At 40.8% G+C, this 21,059-nt stretch overlaps 1 protein-coding gene across 1 annotated transcript in view; it reads right to left on the bottom strand.

Annotated features, from left to right (window-relative positions):
• Window positions 1-21,059, bottom strand: part of LOC124171435 (proto-oncogene tyrosine-protein kinase receptor Ret) — a 56,370-nt gene that overhangs the window by 20,982 nt on the left and 14,329 nt on the right. Inside the window, exons 3-9 of the mRNA XM_046550605.1 lie at window positions 19,070-19,193; window positions 12,086-12,336; window positions 10,346-10,580; window positions 10,130-10,233; window positions 8,112-8,712; window positions 7,807-7,971; window positions 2,550-2,712 (exon numbers count right to left, since the gene is read on the bottom strand). Of these exons, the coding sequence (XP_046406561.1) occupies window positions 2,550-2,712; window positions 7,807-7,971; window positions 8,112-8,712; window positions 10,130-10,233; window positions 10,346-10,580; window positions 12,086-12,336; window positions 19,070-19,193 (1,643 nt within the window). The remainder of the gene's footprint in view (window positions 1-2,549; window positions 2,713-7,806; window positions 7,972-8,111; window positions 8,713-10,129; window positions 10,234-10,345; window positions 10,581-12,085; window positions 12,337-19,069; window positions 19,194-21,059) is intronic.

Raw genomic sequence — 21,059 nt, forward strand, 5'->3', positions numbered from 1 at the left:
CAATTGCCGATCAGGTATGCTACGGTGTTGTCGTCTATTCCCGGCTACGCCTAAGGCTTTTTTTTCGGTGCTCGCTTTGAAGATATTAATTTTATTATTTGTACGCATCAATGATATTATTTCGCTCTTAAGTTGAATCACGGATAAACAAGTGAGTTTTTGCTTCTATGAGGTAAAGTGTTTTGTTACTATTGCAATTATGTACCGAAATGATACTTTTTCGGTGACGGAGTCAAATTAAAATGCACTAATTAAATACATTTTACCCGTTCGAGTGCAGTTCAAATGAAAATCAGCAAAAAATACCAAGCCTGTATAACGTGTTAAGATCCTTAGACGTGTCTACATTTTAGACTGATCTGCAATCAGATAAACGTTAGCACCATTTTAAGTGATGGCAAACACGGAATTTTTGCTATCTGAAGCCCTCAGATCTTAGATGAACTTTTTGGAAAAATTCATTTGAAAAATGGTTTAAAATTATGTTAAAATTGACGATAAATACCTATGTACTGCTCCTATTCTCATATCGTAATGAAATGAATTCGTAAGTATTTATCTAGCTAAAAGGCACAGGATAATGGCACGAGTTGCCGAAACCATGGTCGGTTTAAATAAAAGTGTGTGGAAACAGACAAGTGGTTTTACTAAGTTGAATATCAAAGATTTCCACCGTATCACTCACCCGGACACTGTATCTTTTATTTGCAAGAGGTCCACAAGGCTTGCAGTACAGAATGGAAAATTTCCTTGAAGTTAACGATTGCTTCGGTGAAGTTGAAGTTGTCGTAGACGTTGATTGCAACTACTAAGATAAATATTTTAGCAAAATAAATACTTACGAATTCATTTCATGCTCTTGCAAATACTTGTCTCTCGAGGAAAAAGAGGTTGATAGCATTTCCTTGAGGGCGAGACGCTGACTACACATTCTGAGAATGGGCAAGATTTTCCCTTGAAAGGAAGTGATACACTTTGAACTTTCTATATTCTCTTGAAAAGTGGTGGTTAAGGTTATTTTAGGAATGAACCTTAGACAATTCGCCTCATTTGCCTTGACCGGGTTTCGTGGCCGGTATCAGACGGATTCGCGCGCTGGAGAGTGCTGTCGCGACATGTCGGTTCGATTGGCCGACTTTATATGCCTTCCTCGTCACCAAGAAAACTCCGCTGCGAATGAAGATGCGTTCAAGTGGGGCTACCCCTCGCGATAATTCGGAAGAACCGAGTTCGAACCCTGGTATGAGCTAATGTGTTTTTGGGATATCCATCTGAGGACTTACGTTTACGTTGGTAGTTGATATGTACTTCAGCTCAGCTCAATGGCCGAGTGATGGTTTACATATAATGTTAATAATGCGTGAAAACAAAGGAGGCCATTTGAAAAAAGAAACCTTTTATTCTACGCCTTAAATATTCCAACAATTTCGTCTTATCGATTATTTTCATTTACTATATTGCTGCCCAAGTGTGATCAAATCAAACTGTGTAAGTGTAAATTAAATCCGATGTACCACGGTTAAATTTGTGTCAAATTATTTGGACCAAAAGTTCTGGTCGACTAGTATTTGGTCCAAAAATTTGTATACAACTGTATCCCTCGATGCATCTCATTTGGACCAAAATATGGAAAGAAAACGAAGGGCGATATTAATATAAACAAATGTGGAAGCTTCTAAAGTGGAGGATTCTATATTTTTTAGCAGTCGAAATTGTCTGTGCAGGCCTCTTGAAAATTAAAGAGGCGAAAAAAAGCGGGGGAAGTGATGGACTCGGCCATGGCTAGAAAGAAGAAGAGATGAAGGCGTTGGAAGTGGTATACTAACTATGTTGGAGAAGAAACTAGTAGTCGATGATCCCAAAGATTATCGAAATTACTTGGCGTTGAGTGAAAATATTTCCATGTGCCTTCTCAGCTAGGTTGAGCGCAGAGTAAAACACCAGAGCACAAACACGAGGCTTTGTATTTCCGCTAGGAAAATGTTATTAATATATTAATATTATTGATATAATTTAAATTTCTTAAATTTCTTAAAAGATTTCTTGAATTACTCATGTAGACGATAAATAAGTTATGACCTACGTGTATGTGTGTCAGCGCTTTGAGATGCTTTCAAAGGCCCTGTGATTGGTTGGTTTCATTCAATTGGATGGAAATTTATAACCTGTCCTATCCTGTTGGACGAAAACGAATTTTACACAAACGATTGGACCAAAAGCTAGTTGGATACAAATTTGACCGTGGGAGACGATGCGCGTCCGTTTTATTTCAATTTGATTCAAACATTTGTATTCAAATTTGACCATGGGACACCGGCTTGGTGATTCCTTAGCTGATATCTGTCACATGTAAAATTTAGTCAGTGACTTTCAGTTCACAATAAAACGCCCTAATACCTTAGCGAAGAAAAATTATAGGGACTCTGGATAGAAACCTCTAATGAGGACTCACATTGAATGAATCATGCCAATGAAGAAAATAGTTAGCGTTAGATTTGCATACTACAAGCTTAAAATTATTTAAAGAAGTAGAATTTTGTAATGCCAACCTTCTTCTTCTAGCGAGGACTCCACCAGCCAAGACTATGGAAAATGCAGCCAATACACCAAGGACTACGGCAACAAAGCAACTTTCACCACAGGTTTCATGGTATCTATCAAAACTTGCTTTATTTTCAATCTTTTCTGTCATATCACCACCACCGTTTCCTGCTACAGATGCAAGAGAAAGCAATGGAAAACTCTATAAATTAGCAATAGAAGGCTATCAGGGGCATGCAGGAAGCATCACAGAACCGCCAATAGATTAAATTACCAAAGAAACCATGCAATATCCCAGTTATAAGTATATAATACCATCTCCTGCGGAACGATCACAGGAGACGCTATCAGTTAAAGGAAGGGTTACTGTTTCCTCCAGTTCCAATTCATTAGGCTATTGTAACTGCAGGCAAATACATTATTTATCTCAAATATATATGGAATATGTATGAAGATAAGTATATCGCGCTGCCATTATATACTCAATGATGCTGTGTCCAAACCACAGGAAATGCACACTCATCTCCAGCGACCACTCTCAGGCAGTAACTTTTTATGGCCTGGAACTATTCATGCGCCAGTTTCTAGTGCCTCTCGTGAGCGATGTTGATATTTTCTCGGGAATACGTTTCATATGCAGCGCAACATGCTGTGATAAATTCATGCACTAACCTATCCCTTCAACTGTAGGTAGCCCAGGCGTACAATGAAATTAAAACCCTTCATGAAAGGACAGAATTTTTTAAAGCTACTATAATTTCGTTTTATGGAAAGAAAAATGAATGCATATAGGCTCTCATGCATTAAATATGATTGTAGAACTATTCAAAAGTGAAATTTCAATTATATAGATCTCATAGTTTAGCAAGAAATTAATTTTCCATATTTAATTCAAGAATATCAAGTAACGAATTGTTTGATTCATTGAATATAATCTTACTGATAATGAGACAGAAAGTTAAAGTCAATTCAATATTTCCCTTTGCCTGTCAGGGAAATTCTGCTCATGACACTTTTCCGTCATAATTGTTATTATGTGACAGCATAGTCGTCCATTTTACGTTTATCATTCCTCTGTGGCACCACATGTCGAATAATCCCTTGCACCCCTGAATATTCCATGGTTGTCACTGTCCATGCCTCAATGCTACGAAGACACATTCTCTATTCGGTAATAAGATTAGATGAACTGTTTCCTGTCGTCCATAAATGTCTTCTCTGCTATGTAGATGTTTTTGTTAAATAATTTCTTTTTAAAACGATCTCTCATTTCCAAATGATCTCTTTCCGCAACCAGCGTTCGGCAGCATACTACTCATTCCCTGCTGCTTCCATTTACATCTATTTCCTGTTAAAATCAATGTTGGCATAATTTTATACTAAATTTTGCTTTACATAGGGATGACATAGGGATCCCGTTAAATAATTTCTCATTATTTTAGACTATCGTCGTCATGATAAGTAAATCCATCCGCCCGTTCGTATGAATTTATGCTGATTTTACGTTATTTGTATCAGAGAAGCTAATTAAATTAGTTTTATGGTGGAGTATCTTCATTTCGTTGTTCTCGTCTTGAAATATATTGCCTCAAAATCAGGGATGGCAAGTGAAACGGAACGAAAATGTTTCGTTTCCACCCGGAGGGGAACGAAAATACGAGGCCAAGTTTAGTTTTGTAACCGCACGAAATTAAAATCAGCAATGAGATTAATTTCGACCCGGGACGAAATTTAACTCCCGGGAACGAAGCTAAATTAATCGAAACTCCGCTTATGTTTCGATCCCAAAAGTTGAGTGGAGGGAGATGGAGGGAATAGTTTCGACTCATTACGTTTGACATACGTATAGAGGGGTTAAAACATCGAGCTTAAAAATTGAATAGCCAGTTTGTGTTCACCGTTCTCCTGTTAGTGGTAAAAACATGAGTACCCATGCATCTAACGGCGGTATGCCGAACCTCTACTTCATTCAACCATACTTCGTACTCGGTATGTGGGTGGATACTTAACTGTTCGAAGGTGAAGCACGAGGTCCCTCCGGTGCGAAACATTATTTGTGTTTCGTTTCGTCCCGGAGTTTTAGTTTAGCTTCAACCCGAAGTCGTTTTGACTCCGATTCCGTTTCGACCCTGAGTTAGGCTTCCCAGTAGGGACTTTCTCTCACTACGTAAAGAATTGTTGTTAACGAAAGTGCTGTCTTGCAACGACACCCTATCGAAAGTGAGTGTAACTTACCCTAACGACAGCACGTCGTAGCAAAACAAGACCACGGCTCGTCGATAGCAAACAATACACCGTCGGCGCCTGCGAGTGAAGCTAGAATTTTCAACCAACCACAATGCCTAGATTTTTCCGTTCGGTAGCATCAAGAAGCAACGCCCAACAACGGTCACTAATAAACAATAAATAATCACCATACGTTAACAATAAGCTGCTAAAGATCGCACCAGTCGATTTGGAAAAGGATAATAGGCGATGGAAAAAAACTGATGAGTATTATTTTAGCAGTGGATTTATTTACTGTTTTTATAATGTGTCGTAATATATTTCCATGAGGAACGATCCATGGAATAAAGTAAGGGGGAAATTAATATAAATAAGCGTGTATTATTAAGGATTCAACAGTCGTCGATGGAAGAATATCGGCAACCTTTGGTGCGTTATGTATCGTAATTTTCAAGTATAATTATCTTCAAAAGGACTTAGTCTGCTACTTAATCGTTCACCTACGCCTATAATAATTTTACTCTCGTGATTAGTGGTGAAAAAATACTTTTATTAGCATTGTAACAATGTAAATTTCAGAGTGCATCTTCAGCCACGGCTTGTTTACATCGTTTGCCTTATTGTTCACTGAAAGTCTACAACTTCCACAAGGGTAATTATTCAATTAGAAAACCTTTTTGACGCTTTCATCATATTTTGGGCTGTATGAAATAAATTCGTTGATAAAAAATACCGAGATTACGCGGATGTCGTGGAAGGAAATATCGCGAGTGTTGTGATAGTGAACTCGTGTCACATACTTTACGCTTTCTAGTGTCAATTTCTTGAGTAATGATTATGGAAGTGTTGATGTTGTTAGTGTTTTTGTTACTTATAATTATATTCTACGCAAAGTGAAGATAGACGTAATAAAGTAAACATAGAAAAAAGGTGTATTTAAGGAAGTTATACAAATATTTTCATAGTCACCCACCATATGGAGGCATCGACTTTCTGATGAAACTCGCAAAAAAGCCAAACGTAGCATAGGTTAATCGTTGGTAGCCACAATTAGGCATAGAAAATCACTGCAATTAGAAACTACTAAAATAAGTGTATGCCTGTACCCATCGAAAAACTGGCATATTTTTCGATAGGACTTAGTTTAACAGCATAGTAAAAATTAAAATTGACGACTAGCGAGTTCTGAGTAAAATGGGAAAAACGTAATTATTTTTCGTGAACTATGGCTTTAGCGTGCCAAAAAAGGCGTCAAAGAATCCGTGTTAAGGCCAAATCGTGGCTAATTCAAAAGGCTGTTCTGAATTAAGACGCCGGTCAAAATTAGGATGCTGAGTATTCCTAAGTCGTCATCTCTGCACTAGACGCTCGATTACATTTGCTCTTTCCTCAAAAGTGATTAGCTCCCCACCTAAAAAGTGAAGTGCCATCAATAGAGGCGATAGGAACTACCGACTCTAAAAATAATCCAAGCACCATAATTGGAATGTGTAAATATTATCTTCACACCAATTTTCACAAGATAAATAACTTTCTTAAATCTACTTCAAGACAACGTTTGCTCCGCCGCAAAAATTAATGACTCCATTGCCACTCTTTATAATCATTGATTACTGAAACACGTTTCAATGCTCTTCGCCCCTCTTCAAAAGTGTTCCTATAATTTTCCAAGTAAAACTACCTGTATCGCTTTGTTGTAGCTGAAGTAAAAGTTCACCACGTACTGAGCAACCGATACCGAAAAAACATTGTGGCGGGCGTCGCTAAGCTTAAGACGTGCTCTCGAGCACCCGGATAGGCCATCGACATTTTTCATTAGTGCCATCGAGAAAATATCGTTAAGATAGCATAGAGAGAACCAATTGTCGTTAGTCAACATTTTCAATAAGCTAACGACGTAGCAACGTCGATAAGACTTGCTATTGAGATAGAGAAAGCCCCTAAAGGCTAAAATCCATTTCGTTTCTACATTTCGCTCCTCGGAACGAAACTATTGAAATTTTACTGGTTTTGACTTTCGTTTAATTTCTATTGCCATCCCTGCTGAAAAGCCTTTAATGCTGAGCCAACTTGTGACGGTCTGTGATTATAACATGTTCTCTGGATTCTGCAATCATTTCCTCTACTCGACCAATAAAATGGAACATTTTATGACCTATCACCCTTCAGATAAAGTTACAAACTTGGTCCTCAAATCATGCCTATGATCTTACCTGGCTGCATTTTCATTTTGTCAGGGTTATATTACCCAAGGCACGCAGGACTATCCCTAGCTGCACCAAAATGTAGCATGGCGTATGCTTTGAGTGATTCGGACCCATCAGTCTCTAGTCACTGCGAGAGATGCTTTCTCGCTGCTTCTTGAGGGCTCCACCAGCGAACATTATTCATTCATTGATGAAAGTTCAATGGTTGCTAAAGAATGTCAAAAGGAAGGATAGCGTAGCACTGGAAGGAAGTTCCTGGAAAGAGAGAGCGCTAGAGGCACACTAGCAACGTACCCAACCTGCTTCACCAAATGATGCCCATCCTGGTATCTTTTGACTCGTCTTAGAAGAGAAAATTAATTTCCTAAAAAATCGCATTAGTCTAGATTACCAGAAAACTCTACAAATCCATGTGAAAATGTAAGTATGTATCATTCACTTTCCACGCTCCATTTCATAAATAACGACTCATAATAACTAAAGCTTTTTCGCAAGAACCTACGAAGTTATCTACATTAGATGCGGAGACTCTTCCTTTGGCCAAACTGACTTAATGAATGACAACTTTTGAACTAGAAATGCAATTGGCAATCGTGACACACAAGGAGAGCATCCAATTCTAGATACTATAACACCTTTGGTACATTCGGAAACAACCATTAAAGGCCTTTGTGATGGCAGTTAGCGCAGAAATCATGGCTCTTGGTGTTCAATTTGTTGATTTATTAAATCCTGCATGGAAAGTTATTACTGTTGTAGTTTGAGGTTTGAAGTGTACAACGATAGACCAAAGTTGAAGATGAGAATGGCTATGAAGTGGGGCGGGGCTTACCTTTTGCAGGGGCGGTTGTGCTGATTGCGGCGGCCGCCATCTTGCCGCCGACCGACACGCACGAGCACTTGCCGATGGGGTCGCAGGAGCACACACCCGTGGCGCTCTTGATGCCGCGCCCGTTGTTGTCCCGCTCGTTCCGCCGGGCGCTGCCGTACACCTCCCCTGAAACACAACGCCTCCGAGTCAACACGTGCAGGTGGTGCAGCCCAAAGTGGAGGAGAAGGCGAGCACCGATAGCCCCACAATTGGGATTTCCACCTCTCGGTCACCGATTCAACGCGAGGGTTGGGTGTCAGACTCACGCGTGCAGTCCTGCGGGCAGATTGCGTCGGCCATCTCCTCCAGTTCGTCGCAGACACTGTCGGGACAGGTGGCAGGGTGTGGTGTGCACGTGGCGTATAGGGGGGAGAGGCGCGGCGCGGATGTTGGCGGCGCGGAACGCCACGAGCACCACTCCTGTGCGCCCACGCCACACGAGGCTGCGCACGCCTCTGCCGACTTCCGCGTGGCGCAGGCCACTTGTTGGCAGCGGGCCTGCGCCGACTCCTCCACCGTCACGTTGACTTGCGCCGCCTGCCCGCCCTTGCCCCACACGATGGACACGAGGTGTGAGGAGCCTGCGCGCAGCTTCGCAGCGCTGCGCAGGTAGAAGATGCCTCGCGCAGGTGTGACGGCGAACGGCGAGCCGGGCGGGAGTAAGCTAGCGTTGAGTGGCGCAGAGCTGCGCGGAGGCTGCGCCAGTCGCGAGTAGTTGGCGGCGGAGGAGGGGAGGCGGACGTAGGCCGGGTAGGCGGAAGTGATGTCCACCTCGCTTTCCTCCACAAAGAGTTTTCTGTGCGCTTCAGCTTTGTGCTGGAGGAAACGTTCGTTGGATTCCACGACAAGCGTGAGATCAATGGTGACCTGAAAAAGAACGCATCCTGGCATTTATTAAGCACACTCGAGGAGGTTGCCGTGTGTTCTCTAGTATAGGCAGTCGAGCACCTAGATAGCACTCACAGAACCATGCATTTAGTCAACCGCCGAAGCAGGTATATATGCGTTTCTCTGCATAATCCGTGTACATGAATTCCCAGACGAGTGATCAAATACCTGAGGAGGATACTTGAATGCGTCCCTAAGCACGCCGTTACCTTGATGGATTCTGAAGTGGTGACATAACCCTCGGGCTGCGGGAGTTCACGATTTTAGCTGGCAGCGAGTGCAAAAGAGACCCCTTGTGCAGTAGGCATCCCCTTCCACGTGAGCCAGTCTGGTAGAGTTAAGCCCCTTAGCGATCCTTATGGTGAGGGAAAGTGCCCAAGTGCAAGATATCCAGGTAGCAATAAAATATTTGGGTAAATGCCGCAGTTAGCGTGCAAAACGTATAAAAACGTTCCCGCACTCAAAGGTTAGTAGACCTATCTATGTAGGTACTCAAATACTTGTCTATGAGGAAATTTAGCTCACTCCCAGTATATGCCATCCAACTTTTCTAGATATCAGCTTCGAAATACCGTGAAACAGCATCAATATTTTTTTTGTATTCTTATAACAGTGAAATCCGGTAAGGACAGATCAGAATATGTTATCCTATGCTAGCCAACTTTGTCGAGAAAAATCTTTCATCTATGTCCTACACTAAGTACGTTACTTTTTTTAATTGGGAAAGGAGTACGTTTGCTTCATTATGCTAGCATTAGTTACTAACTCAATGCTCATAACACCATAAGTTTTATTCTGGCAGTGCGGAGTTTTTATTAAATCTATTCCTTCCATTTTTATCCGAAATATATGTAGCGATCAAAGAAAAATAAAACTATGTATCTTTGTAATATTTTCATCATTGATTATTATCATATAATTTTCTTTCGTTTCTCTTCAACTGGAAGCCTTCTTTTTCGGTTTTGAAACTGTTATATTAATTTAAGCTTCAAATCAGTATCTGGCTTTATAAAGGAAGTTCGAGAACCCATATAAGGCTCAAGGGTGTAACAAAATGTCAAAATTTCGTCAACGCAAGGAATTCGCTTATTTGTATCCGCTCTATTACAAAAGAATCAATCAATTAATTCAAGTTGTAATATCCACAGTGAGAATACGCCTCCTTGTTAAGTCTCCAAGTTTTCATAAGAAACACAGGAGGATTGTAACATTTTATGCATTTAAGTAGCTGATGATGGAATACCAGGAAGTCTATTATGGTTATAACTTATATATTCTGAAATAATTTTCGTTATTACCAGTCGATTGAGAAAATCATGTTCTCACAGAATTGGAATCAATCAGTTTCATGCTTTTCTTTGATATATTTCCGAAGTCTGAGATAGAATTCACTGACCTGATTTCTGCCGTTTTCTCCCCCTTTCAGGGTGACGTCTATCAGGGTTAACTTGATCAGATACTCATCTTCGGTCAGCCTGGTGTTCTTGGAAAATGTCACTTCTGCCAATCGCCGCACGCGGAACATGGAAAACAGGAACATGGAAAAATAATTCTTTTTTCCACAAGCAACAATATGAGGAATATGAAGAAATTCCATTAGCCATGGGCTCACCGATGTAAATTGCTGTGCTCGGAGGATGCATCGCAGTGTTTTCACTATCGCTTTCTTGTGACCCGAGCTCATTCGTCTGCCGCCCATGCTTTGGTAGGCTCAGGTCATATTTCTTGAGGGAAATATCGAAGAGTTTTCCATGGCTATTATCTCCATCGATCTTTATCACGTAGTTATTCACCCCAACGGAATCTGCGTCGAGAACCACTAGAAGTCCAGTGTTTAGACTCTGGCCCTAGTTTTAAGATAGCAAAGACATCAAGAAAAAAAAGGAATTGGCACACAGCCAGCGATGAAAATTGATTTTCGTTGAGGAAATTAGGAGATGATCACACATTTAAGCGATACATGATGACGCTGAGGGTGGGCTTTTATCCACGATGCCTTTATTTTCTTCTGAGTAAATGATTCGAACCTTGAAATAGCAAAAGATTCAATTCCACGGATTTTTAATGGCGGCCATTTAAATGAAAACTCGATATCAAGGGGTAGGCTTGGTTCCTATATCGATAGATAGATTAGGCCGGCGCTTTTTTTAATGATCCGATTTCAAACTTTTTGGTCTCAAAATGTGCGAAATGGCGAGGAAAAAATTACGAAAAAGTGTAAGTTTTGTGCGACGTCGGATATGCGTGCCTGAGGCGCCTAAAGGTGCCTATAGCGCCTTAATCAAGTTATTATGAATTTTGAATTTTTCGACCCAGATAAAACGTTTTCTTTGGTAAAACTGGTATGCTGGAGCCCTTTGGGCAAGAGTTTCAACTGCTTAGTCGTATCTTGATTCCTTCATGGCGGAACGCTGCCTCAAAGGTGCCCGCCGCACGCCCCTCCGCCTCCCACGCACGACGCGCGTTTCTCGACTCGCACGACACTCCGTAGTCCCTCCCTCCCCTTATATGCTGGCAGAGTGGATCTAGAGTGAGTGAAAATGACACACCGGGGGCACGATTTTTTTTAAATCGGATCTTTTTGAAAAAATAAGCGCCGGCCTGGTGGCAGATACGTCTAAATGCACAACATTTTTGTCCCAGAGTCAGTAGCTCGGAAGAAAACCAATAGGGAATGACCATAAAATACCAAATTTGTCGATTTGTGACCCTCCCTCCATAAATGGCCGATGACCGAGGCTAATATGTTCACCGAGAGATCTCAAAGGGCATAGCCGAATAAGAGGGTGAAAAGTCCCCCCTCCGGGCTTTTTCCCGGACTTGGGGTATAGGATTTTTTCAGTTTGGAATATCTGACTAGTAGGTCCTCGAGGACGCTGAATAAATCTCGTAAACTTCCCAATGAAAGCTATTCTAAGTTTAAAAGGAGTGGGGGAAGGGGTTTGGGTGTCTGGAATTTTTTTATTTGAAATAGATTACTCGGAGGTTTTCGAGGGTCCTCAAATGCTACACCCTGCATTGAAAAATATGCTTTCTATCCCGAGACATTAAAAAAACAGTGGTAATCTAATATCCGAGCTAGCCGGCCCTGGTGGGCCTCTAGCGGGCTCGAAGAATGGGGAGGTTAGTCCTTTTTGATCCCAAATCCTATGCCCCAAGTCCGGGAAAAATCCCGAAGGGGGGACTTTTTTCCCTCTTATTCGGCTATGCCCTTTCTTTTGCCTTATTTTTCATAGGTTCCACAACTTTTTCTTCATTTGGCCAGGTTTATTTGTGAATAAAATTTGTTATTACCGATCTGCTATTGAACAGTCCCGAAAGAATTTTAAAATCTAAACTTAAAATGACCTACCTTTTTAACTTCTGGGTCACTTATAGAATCGTTATGGGTCTTAATCTTCGCGATTGGTGGAGAGTCGTCTTCGTCGATGACGTGAATGGTTATATTCCTTGAAAAGATCTTAATTTTTTCTCCTGTTGAACTTAGGCGACACTCAAGAGTGCAATTCCATTGATCTGCCTCTTCTCTATCCAACGGTTTTTTTGTGAGGAGTTGCCAGCTGTTATCTGGGGATTTTCTAATTTCAAAGAGATCAGAAGGCCCTGTAACGAAATTTTTCATAATGTTAATGGTTCAATCACTTTTAAAATACGTAATAAATAAAATAATACAAATATCCGAGATGTAAACAATAATTTTCCACTCTATGGAAGTGTTTATGTAATATTTTATATCACTGTGAGGAGTACACTATTTTCATTTCCATGTTATCAGTTAACTTCATTTCTCAGTAAAAGTATTTTTTCTTCAAAACATTCATTTCGTGAAAAAATTGTATCAATGAGCGTATTAGCATTGCTTCGAAAAAAATTATCTGTGCACCTAAAATTTTGTAATGGTGCTGCCCACTTGTAACAAGATTACATGATAGCAGTTAGTCACGATCTTTCGATATTGCCTCGTCATCACTATAATTCACATTTCGTTTCCGATTCAACAATTGTACCTCTTTCACTTGAAACGGCAGAGAAAAGGAATGCGTGGAAAGCGATACCCTGGGAATCAATTCTACTGACTGAATATCGGAGTTAAAAGTTCTAATCTGTTTCATCTTCTAAATGTGCTTACCTGGGTACAAGGGCGTACCCAGGATCAAAACTAGGGGGGGGGGGCAAGCCATAGTTATTCAAGTTGTAGGTAAGATATAAGCATGGGAAAGGTGAATGAAATCAACATCTTAAGGAAACTGAAACAGCTCTTTATTAGTTTCTAAAATGTTTTGCTTGAAACAATATTTTTTTCCTTAAAGCCATTTGCGATTTTTGCTTCTAGGGGGGAGGGGGGAGCAGGTGACCCCTCCTGCCCGTCGCTGGGTACGCCGATGCCTAGGTAGGCTGCCTCCAATTCTTACCATGATCATAACTAGTCAACAATCCTAAGATTACTTTTTCTCAACTCTCCATTCCTCTCTCCTATCCGCTAGCCTTTTTATTTCTACGTATTTCTTCTCTTTTGCATTTTACTTCCCTTATAATCTATCCAATGTAAGTCTTTCGGGGCCGTCCCTTGCTCTTCATCCCTTCTTGTCTTCTGATTGTTTACATCAGGCCATCATGTCTCCTTCCTAACGTATTTAGAAGACTTCTATTTTCTCCCACTCTTCTTAGCACTTCCTCCTTACTGACACGGTCGATCCATTTTATCTTCTTCATTCTTCGGTAGCACTACATTTCGAATGCTTGTGCTCATGACTTCTCTACTGCTATCTACGTCGAAGCCTCGCTTCCATCGAGAAACATGCTCTACATGTAGTATCTGATGAGTTGTTAACTTATGCTTGTATTCTCAGCTGTAAGAAGATTCCTCTTTTTGTAGAGAGCCCTCTTCTTCTGTTCTATTCTACTGTTTCTCTCTTGCTTATTCCATCGTCCGTAATTCGTCTTCCTGGGTAGCAAAACTGTTTTACTTCTTTTCCCCCCAACATTTTGTTATCCTAGTTTATGTTTGCCATAAGCTCCTCTCTCTTGCTGATTTCATACATCTTAGTCTTTTTTGTTGGCTTTCGGCCGATATCTGGCAAGTGAAATTTCCATATTTGTCAATGTCTTCTTCAAACCGTACCCTGTCTCGGCTCATACTTTTATGTCCTCTGCAAGTGGTAGCATACTAAGTCTTTCTCCGTGGAAAATGACAGCCAAAGCCTTCTGCTTGATTTAATTGGTCGCTTCCTCGAGTTAAACATTTATATAAAATTACGGGGGACAGTACACACCTTTTTTAAACCAGCCAAATTCATTCCTTTGTGCCCTTGCTTTTTTTAAATCCGGATAGTACCTCGTCCAGGAATTCTTCTGCGCTTCGTTTTATTCTCCTGCAGATGATTATCGTCAGTACCGTCGACGAATGTGTCATAAGGTTGATGGTCCGTAAATCGTCTCACTTCTCCACTGACTTCGTCCTTTTTGGGTGTAGGAATGATGATGTTCTTCTCGAAGTCGCCAGGTAAATCTCCTGTTGAGTGCATATCGCAGTTAGCTAACAATAAGTACAGTTGAGTGAAAGCCTTCTCCCATACGCTTACAATAAGCTATGCTGGAATCTCATCTATTCCTGGGGCCTTATTCTTTCCCAGGTCTCTTATTACAGCATCAAAGTCAAATCTAATAATGCTGGTTCACATATTATCCCTATCTACACCACTTTACTCTTTCATAATTTTTGATCTGACTTTGCTTCCGTTTTATAACTCCTTCAGATATTCTTTCCATCTCTTCACCTTGTCTTCGGTTTCAATCAAAATATTTCTATGTACATCCCTTATGGAATTACATCCATTACTCTGTTCCTTGATATGGTTCCCCACTATTCTGTAGTCTGCTTCCAAATTCCTTTGTACGTGGTTATTTCGCACAACCTTGCATATGTCCATCATGTATACTTCTCTAGCTTTTCGACAAACCCCGTTCCTTAATCAATGGTCACAAGCCTGTACTTTCTGAGTATTCACATTTGTCGACTTTCTCCGTTCATCAATACGGTCTAGGACTTCATTCATGATCCTTGGATTTTTCTTAACAAGTTTCCTTCTCCCTATAGTAATCGTTTTCACGACCATGGAAGAGGCTTAACATAATGAAATGTAAAAAACTTTATAATTCCACATAAATTTAATACTGTATGACTTAGGTGATGACGTCATCATCTGGAACATTTGCGTCCAAGACACAGAATAAATAGTCACACGCAAAGTCATTTCAAATAAATCCAAAAAAAAGTCCAACTGTCAGAGGTGTGGGTCAAGGTTTCACCCTAGAACTTCTCTAACGGTCTCCTGAAGCCCACTTTTGATATTTTTCCAGCTATTCTCCTCTGATATCTCAGTCTGATCTAATCATATCATGGTCCCCTCTACATCCTGAAAGGCCTGTTGATTTTTGGTTCCTTTAGTTTCTCTAATTGCCATGTGTTCTCCGCTGATTTATTTAATTTCTTGAAATTCAGATGGCATTTCATAATCAGTAGATAATGATCGCTGTCTATCGCTGTCCTTGGGTAGCTTTTGCAGTTCTTTATATGGTTGCTAAACCTCTGCTTCAATAAATTATCGTCTGGTTGAAATCTTCTTTTTTTCTCTTGGCATTTCTCATTTGTATCTTCTTCGCATGTGAAACTAAAATAGTCTGTGGGCAACCACTTATTTGTGCTGCGGTTACTAGTAATTGTTAAATAGACATAGGGAACCCCACGATTTTGAAAAGGTATGAATTCAGGAAATCTCTCATTTCCCTCTGACTTTCCCTGCGTTAGCGGAAAATCATATAATATTAAAACACTTCATGATCGATAAAATCATCTTATAATAAGAGTACAAAAGAAATAAGGTGTAGAATACTTAAGAGCAATGGCAGCTTTTAATAATAAAATGAAACTTTTTACTTCTGGCACAGCCAAAATGTCGCTGAGGAAAGAGTTGGTTAAGACTTTGCGTGGAGTGTATTGCTGCGTGGAAGCGAAATATGGACCGTCGGGCAAGCATAGAGGAAAAGACTAGAGGCTTTTGAGATGCGGTGCTTTAGGAGGAGATGAAAAATAAGCTGAACCGGGAGAGTGACCAATGAAGAAGTTTGGAGGAGGGGGAGAGGAGCGTGCGGTGGAATTGAACACGAGGACGGAATTGGACATGCACTGCGGCATGAGAGATGGGTGCATAGAATCTTTTAAGGATGGTGGAAGGAATAGATGCAGAGGAAGGCCTGGACTGGAATATTGGAAACAGAGAATGGAGGGCATGGGATGTGAGCGGTTTGCGGAAACGATGAGAATGCCAGAATATATGAAGGGGAGAGCTGTGGCCAACCAATACTGAAAAAGACATCTAAAAAAGAAGACGTGGAAAATCACCATTTAGTGGAAGGTAAACTATTCTCAAATAAAATTTCTAATGTAGGCCGAGGTAATAATATATAAATTCAAGAGCAGTGTTTTTTGAAACCAAGTTAGCCATATCTTACGGACGCCAACATACTACGGAAGTTCAAATCCTATAAATAAGAGATAGGCTGTAGAACAGACAGATTCAGAATGTCTTTTTTTCCACGATCAATAAAAGATTATAACGGCAGCGTTAGAACTCATAAATAGATTAGATGACTTGTAGTGCAGCCTACTAACTTATGTAAAACTTAATGCATGTTTCTGAATATTATTATTATTTCTAACAGCGTACGGTAGTATAATTTGTTAATATGCGTGAATTTTTTGTACCGTGCGGTGTGCATGTGGGAATCCAATTGCATGATGGATGCTGGTGATTGATCACCCCTTGCCAAGCACCCAAGACTTGACTCGCAGGGTATTATGTAGATGTAGATATAATCGCCCATGTTTATAGGCTGGAATTACCATAGAGACCGTGAAATAACGAAAAAGATGATATGTACCTATAATATTCTTTGTACTGCATGCATAAGGGGTTTTCCATTTGTGTTGAAGGTTGGAATTTTCTGGCGTTATAGCAATCCGTCATCGACGCATTTGAGGCACAACAGGCACTAAATGTGCTCACCACAAGCTTCCAATGATCGCCGGCCGTGCACGGTAGTCGCCACCCCGCGGCGCTTCCAATTTGGTGAATAGCCGGCCATTAACGGATATCGGAGACTTCGCTCCGACGTGGGTCGAATAGTCGAAGCGCAATTTGCGCAGTTGTTTACTGCCGTGAAGGGAGTTGAAAAAATGTTATTGACGGCGTGGCAGATATATGAGGACCTGTTAAGGATTATGTCACGCTTCCTTTGGCCAAAACAGCACGAGATCACCCATTTCTATACCTCCACCGCACAAACGCTTAACAATCGCCCACCGAATCAAATCCGCTCATCAAGAGGCGACCGACAACTGAGGTCATTTGCGCCACGAGGAAAAGGTTGGGAATGAAAGGTGGAGAGAAACCTGGCGTCGGCATTAGCCTCATCTTAACGTAAGGCGTCAAGGGTACCACGGCTTAACGTCCCATGCTACGGACAGAGTGCTGTACGTATAAAGTCCTCCACTATACCTTCTGGCAGGGATCGGGGATTCTGCGAAAATCACTGCCACCGCCGGGATTTGAAAACAGACTAACAGAGGGAAGCCAGTACTCCAGCACCACACCGACCCGATCCCCTGGAAGAACTGGAGAAATACTCCACGCCACCTTTATGAAATGTATGCACTAAGATGCTGACCCAGGCAGTGACCACGGAGCTAATAAGATAATCTGCTGAAGCGGAGCACAACGTCAGCGAATGAGTGATAATGACCATTGTCTAGCTAAGATGGCGCACTGCAAACCATGCCAAGTGACCCTCAGCAGTCCATTGGAAGTCCTTCCCCCTCCAGTCCATTGAAAGCCCTTCGTCATCGCAACAGCCAAAAGAACAAGAGATGGACAGCGCATGCAAGGAAACCCTCCTCTGAATGAATGTGAATTAGCAGCACTCAAAGTAGCAGTGCATTGGGCAAAATTTCGGGACAGCATTGACCGCTCATGATGTAAAAAAGGGAAATATATGCAAATTAACTACTATAGGTAGATCTTAATGGGACGCTTTAGTACACCTCCTTCTATATAAGTGTTAAATTTGATAGAAAAAAATATGCGGAATGTTTGGATGTGTGAAGTAACGATCTTCCCAGACACGTAGAGGTAAGAGGTTGGGGTGGGGAAGGATCACGTGATCTGGGACGTTTCCCTTCCAATCTTGATTGCTTGCGCGGAAGCCGAAAAGAGCTCTTTTTGATACGCATCCTGCTGAGGAATATCATATTTCACTGGTCTCTCTCTCTATCTTAAATGTATATGCGTTGGTTACTCTTATGGGACAGAGCAAATGGTGTTTTTTGTACATAAACCGCCGCCGAAATCATGATAAATCTGAGCGCAACTGTTAGAGCACCCGGCCGGTAACCGGAAGGCCTTGGGTTCGAGTCCTATTCAGACTGCATTTTGACCCTCTTCTCTCTACCACAGCACCGCTGTCCTATTGTAACTTCGATAGCTTCGAGTTTTTCTTTTTATGGGTCTATGTTTTAGTGATAGTGACATGAAGCATTTATATTATGTGCTACCTGCATCTCATTTTTCCACAATACAGGTTTAACCCGTTTAGCCCTTCTTATACCAATCTTTTCCTCTGCCTGCTCGAAGAAAATTTCCTAACAAATTACCCCCTAAAACCTCTACTTTGGTTTATTGTTAGATACATTTTTCTTCTCTGGTCTCATGACATACTCTCATCACACCTTTGTCTCCTGAATCAACTCTTCTGCTTCTCTTTCTTTCACTTCCTCTATCTCCAACACTAATATCACTTTCTTAGTTGTGGACATACACCTTTTTAACAACAACAAATTCAAGAAATCGGTTCATATCAAAGCTACTAACAAAAAGCAATACCCCCACCACAACAGTTGCCATCCACCATACACCAAGCGTTCCACCCCGTATTCTCTCTCCATCCGTGGACATAAGACCTGCAATAACACCGAGGACCTTCAAGAGTTCCTCTCCAAACTACACACGTATCTTCTCCGCCGCGGGTAACTTTATACACTTATAGAACTTTATATATATGCGTGTGTGAATATATATATGTGTGTGTGTGTGTGTGTACATATATATACATTGAATAAAGTGTGAGGAACTGTGACTGTAAATGCCTTATTTGGAATTCTATGCATTGATGTTCTGTGAAAGAGAAGAAATGTTTAAAAACAAAAAGGTTGCCTGATGGGAAAGCGGAGTGGAGAGGTACCTGAAGCCAAATTCTCAGTGGTGAAGGGAAGTTTTCCTACCTTTGGCGAGATTGTAGGAGACTGCGTGCTGCGGACAGAGGCGCCAACGGCCGACCACTCCCATCACACCCGGCGACTCGTTCTCCTTGATGCTGAAGCTGAAGTCATCTCCGAAGCACATTCTCTTCATGAATGGGAAAGAAGTGATGTTTCATGGATTAGGCTCTCCTCGTGCTTAGAGATTGTCCCGCCCACTAGTATTTAATTTTACTTAAGATGCAGTAAGGACGGAAGCATTTTCGTCAAAAAAAGTTGGTATCACATATTATTAATATGTTAAGAAGTCGCATCACTCCGTTTCGTTTGACCTTTTTCATGAAGAGTAATCACTGACGGGTAAAGAGTTGTTTATACTGATGAGTTACTCAATTTTTTGTTGAAAATTTCAGGCAATGCGAAGGAGACACTTTTCAGCATTTATCAATACTTCAAGTTGGAAAACATTTTCCCCAGTGTTTTCTCAGATCCGATTTTTCAATTTTACAAAACAGGGAAATACTTACGAAGCCAGAAGCCAATTTGCTGGTGTGCTTTCTATGCTACATAGTGAATTTGAAATATAATTCTATTAACATTTTTAAGCTCTCTATTGAATTTAAGTTGAACGGTGCTAATTTAGAAATAGTATCAATATTTCTAAATTTGAAGTGGAATAGGTAAAATTCTTTCGTTTCGTATACCCTCCCTTATAGTTTTAGTTCGTGCTAGTGACTGTACAATGTGTGACAGTTCGTGCTAGTGACTGTACAATGTGTGACAGTTCGTGCTAGTGACAGTGTACATGTTATGAATCAAATACGGTCCAGGAATTGAAAAATACGAACTTTTCTTAGGTAATAATTGAAGAAAAGCTGCAATTAACGTTGCAAGGAAGACCTTTACTGGTATTGGAATTAATCCATACTACTAAGTTTAAAGGAAAGGATGTGACCAGGATGTTCAATGAAAATGTATTTGCGAAATACAAATTACTGCGTGGATGTAATGTGACAAATCGCCTTTTCCATTTTCCATGCCTGATACTTGCTCTTGACAAATCCACCATTTTAACGCAAGGTGGATTTAGTGATCTTTCTCATTTAAAACAGAAGGCTGAGAGGCACGCAAGTTCTAAGAGTCATGTGAACGCTTCATACAGAACATCTAAAGACATCCAGAATGATATGTTGCAATGCATGCTTCAAGTTTGTCAAGATCAAGTCAGGAGGAAATTAGAAGTGAAATAAATACAGCAAATCATGCACTGGTTATAGCTGATGAAAACACGGATTATCCTCGCTCTATCAATTGGTGGTTTTTTCGATATGTTCTTCCAAATGGGAAACTGATTGAACGATTCTGGACATATTTAAATCCCAGCGAGTGCATCACTTTGGCTTTGTCCTCGAAAATCAAAGAAGTGTTGATTGAAGTGGTTCCGGACATAAGAAAAATAGGTAGTTTGGCAAAGTTATGATGGAGGCAGCGTAATGAGTGGTCGTCACTCTGGAGTTCAAGCCTTGGTGAAAAAAGACTATCCTTTCTCGCATTATGTGTATTGCTACCCACATAAGTTAAATTTGTTTATGGCTCAAGCTACAAGTGAGAGCACTCCTGTGAGAATATTTTTCGCTGATCTAAATGAAATTCCTCCATTTTTTTCAATTCCCCGCGGAGGGTGAAGTTATTAGATAAAGTGGTTGGAAAAAAATCCTGGCGTGTATAGTATTAGGTGGAATTTTAAGTCGAGGTTAGTTGAAACCGTTTGTGAGTACAAAGAGTCATTATAGGAGTGTTTGGAGCTGATTAAAATAGCAATAGGCAGAGTAGTGCTATTGCTCAAGCAAGAGGGTTAAGCCTTAAGATTGAACCGCCAGTTTTTATGTTTTGGTTAGAAGTCTTCCATGGAGTAATGCCACTCGTGAGTATACTCTAAGATCAACAACAGAGAAAATTGATAGACTCAGAAAATGCGGCCATTAAGGATTTAGAATCCGCAGTAATGAATGCC

Source organism: Ischnura elegans, chromosome X (assembly GCF_921293095.1).
Source record: "Ischnura elegans chromosome X, ioIscEleg1.1, whole genome shotgun sequence".
Taxonomy (NCBI): Eukaryota; Metazoa; Arthropoda; class Insecta; order Odonata; family Coenagrionidae; genus Ischnura; species Ischnura elegans.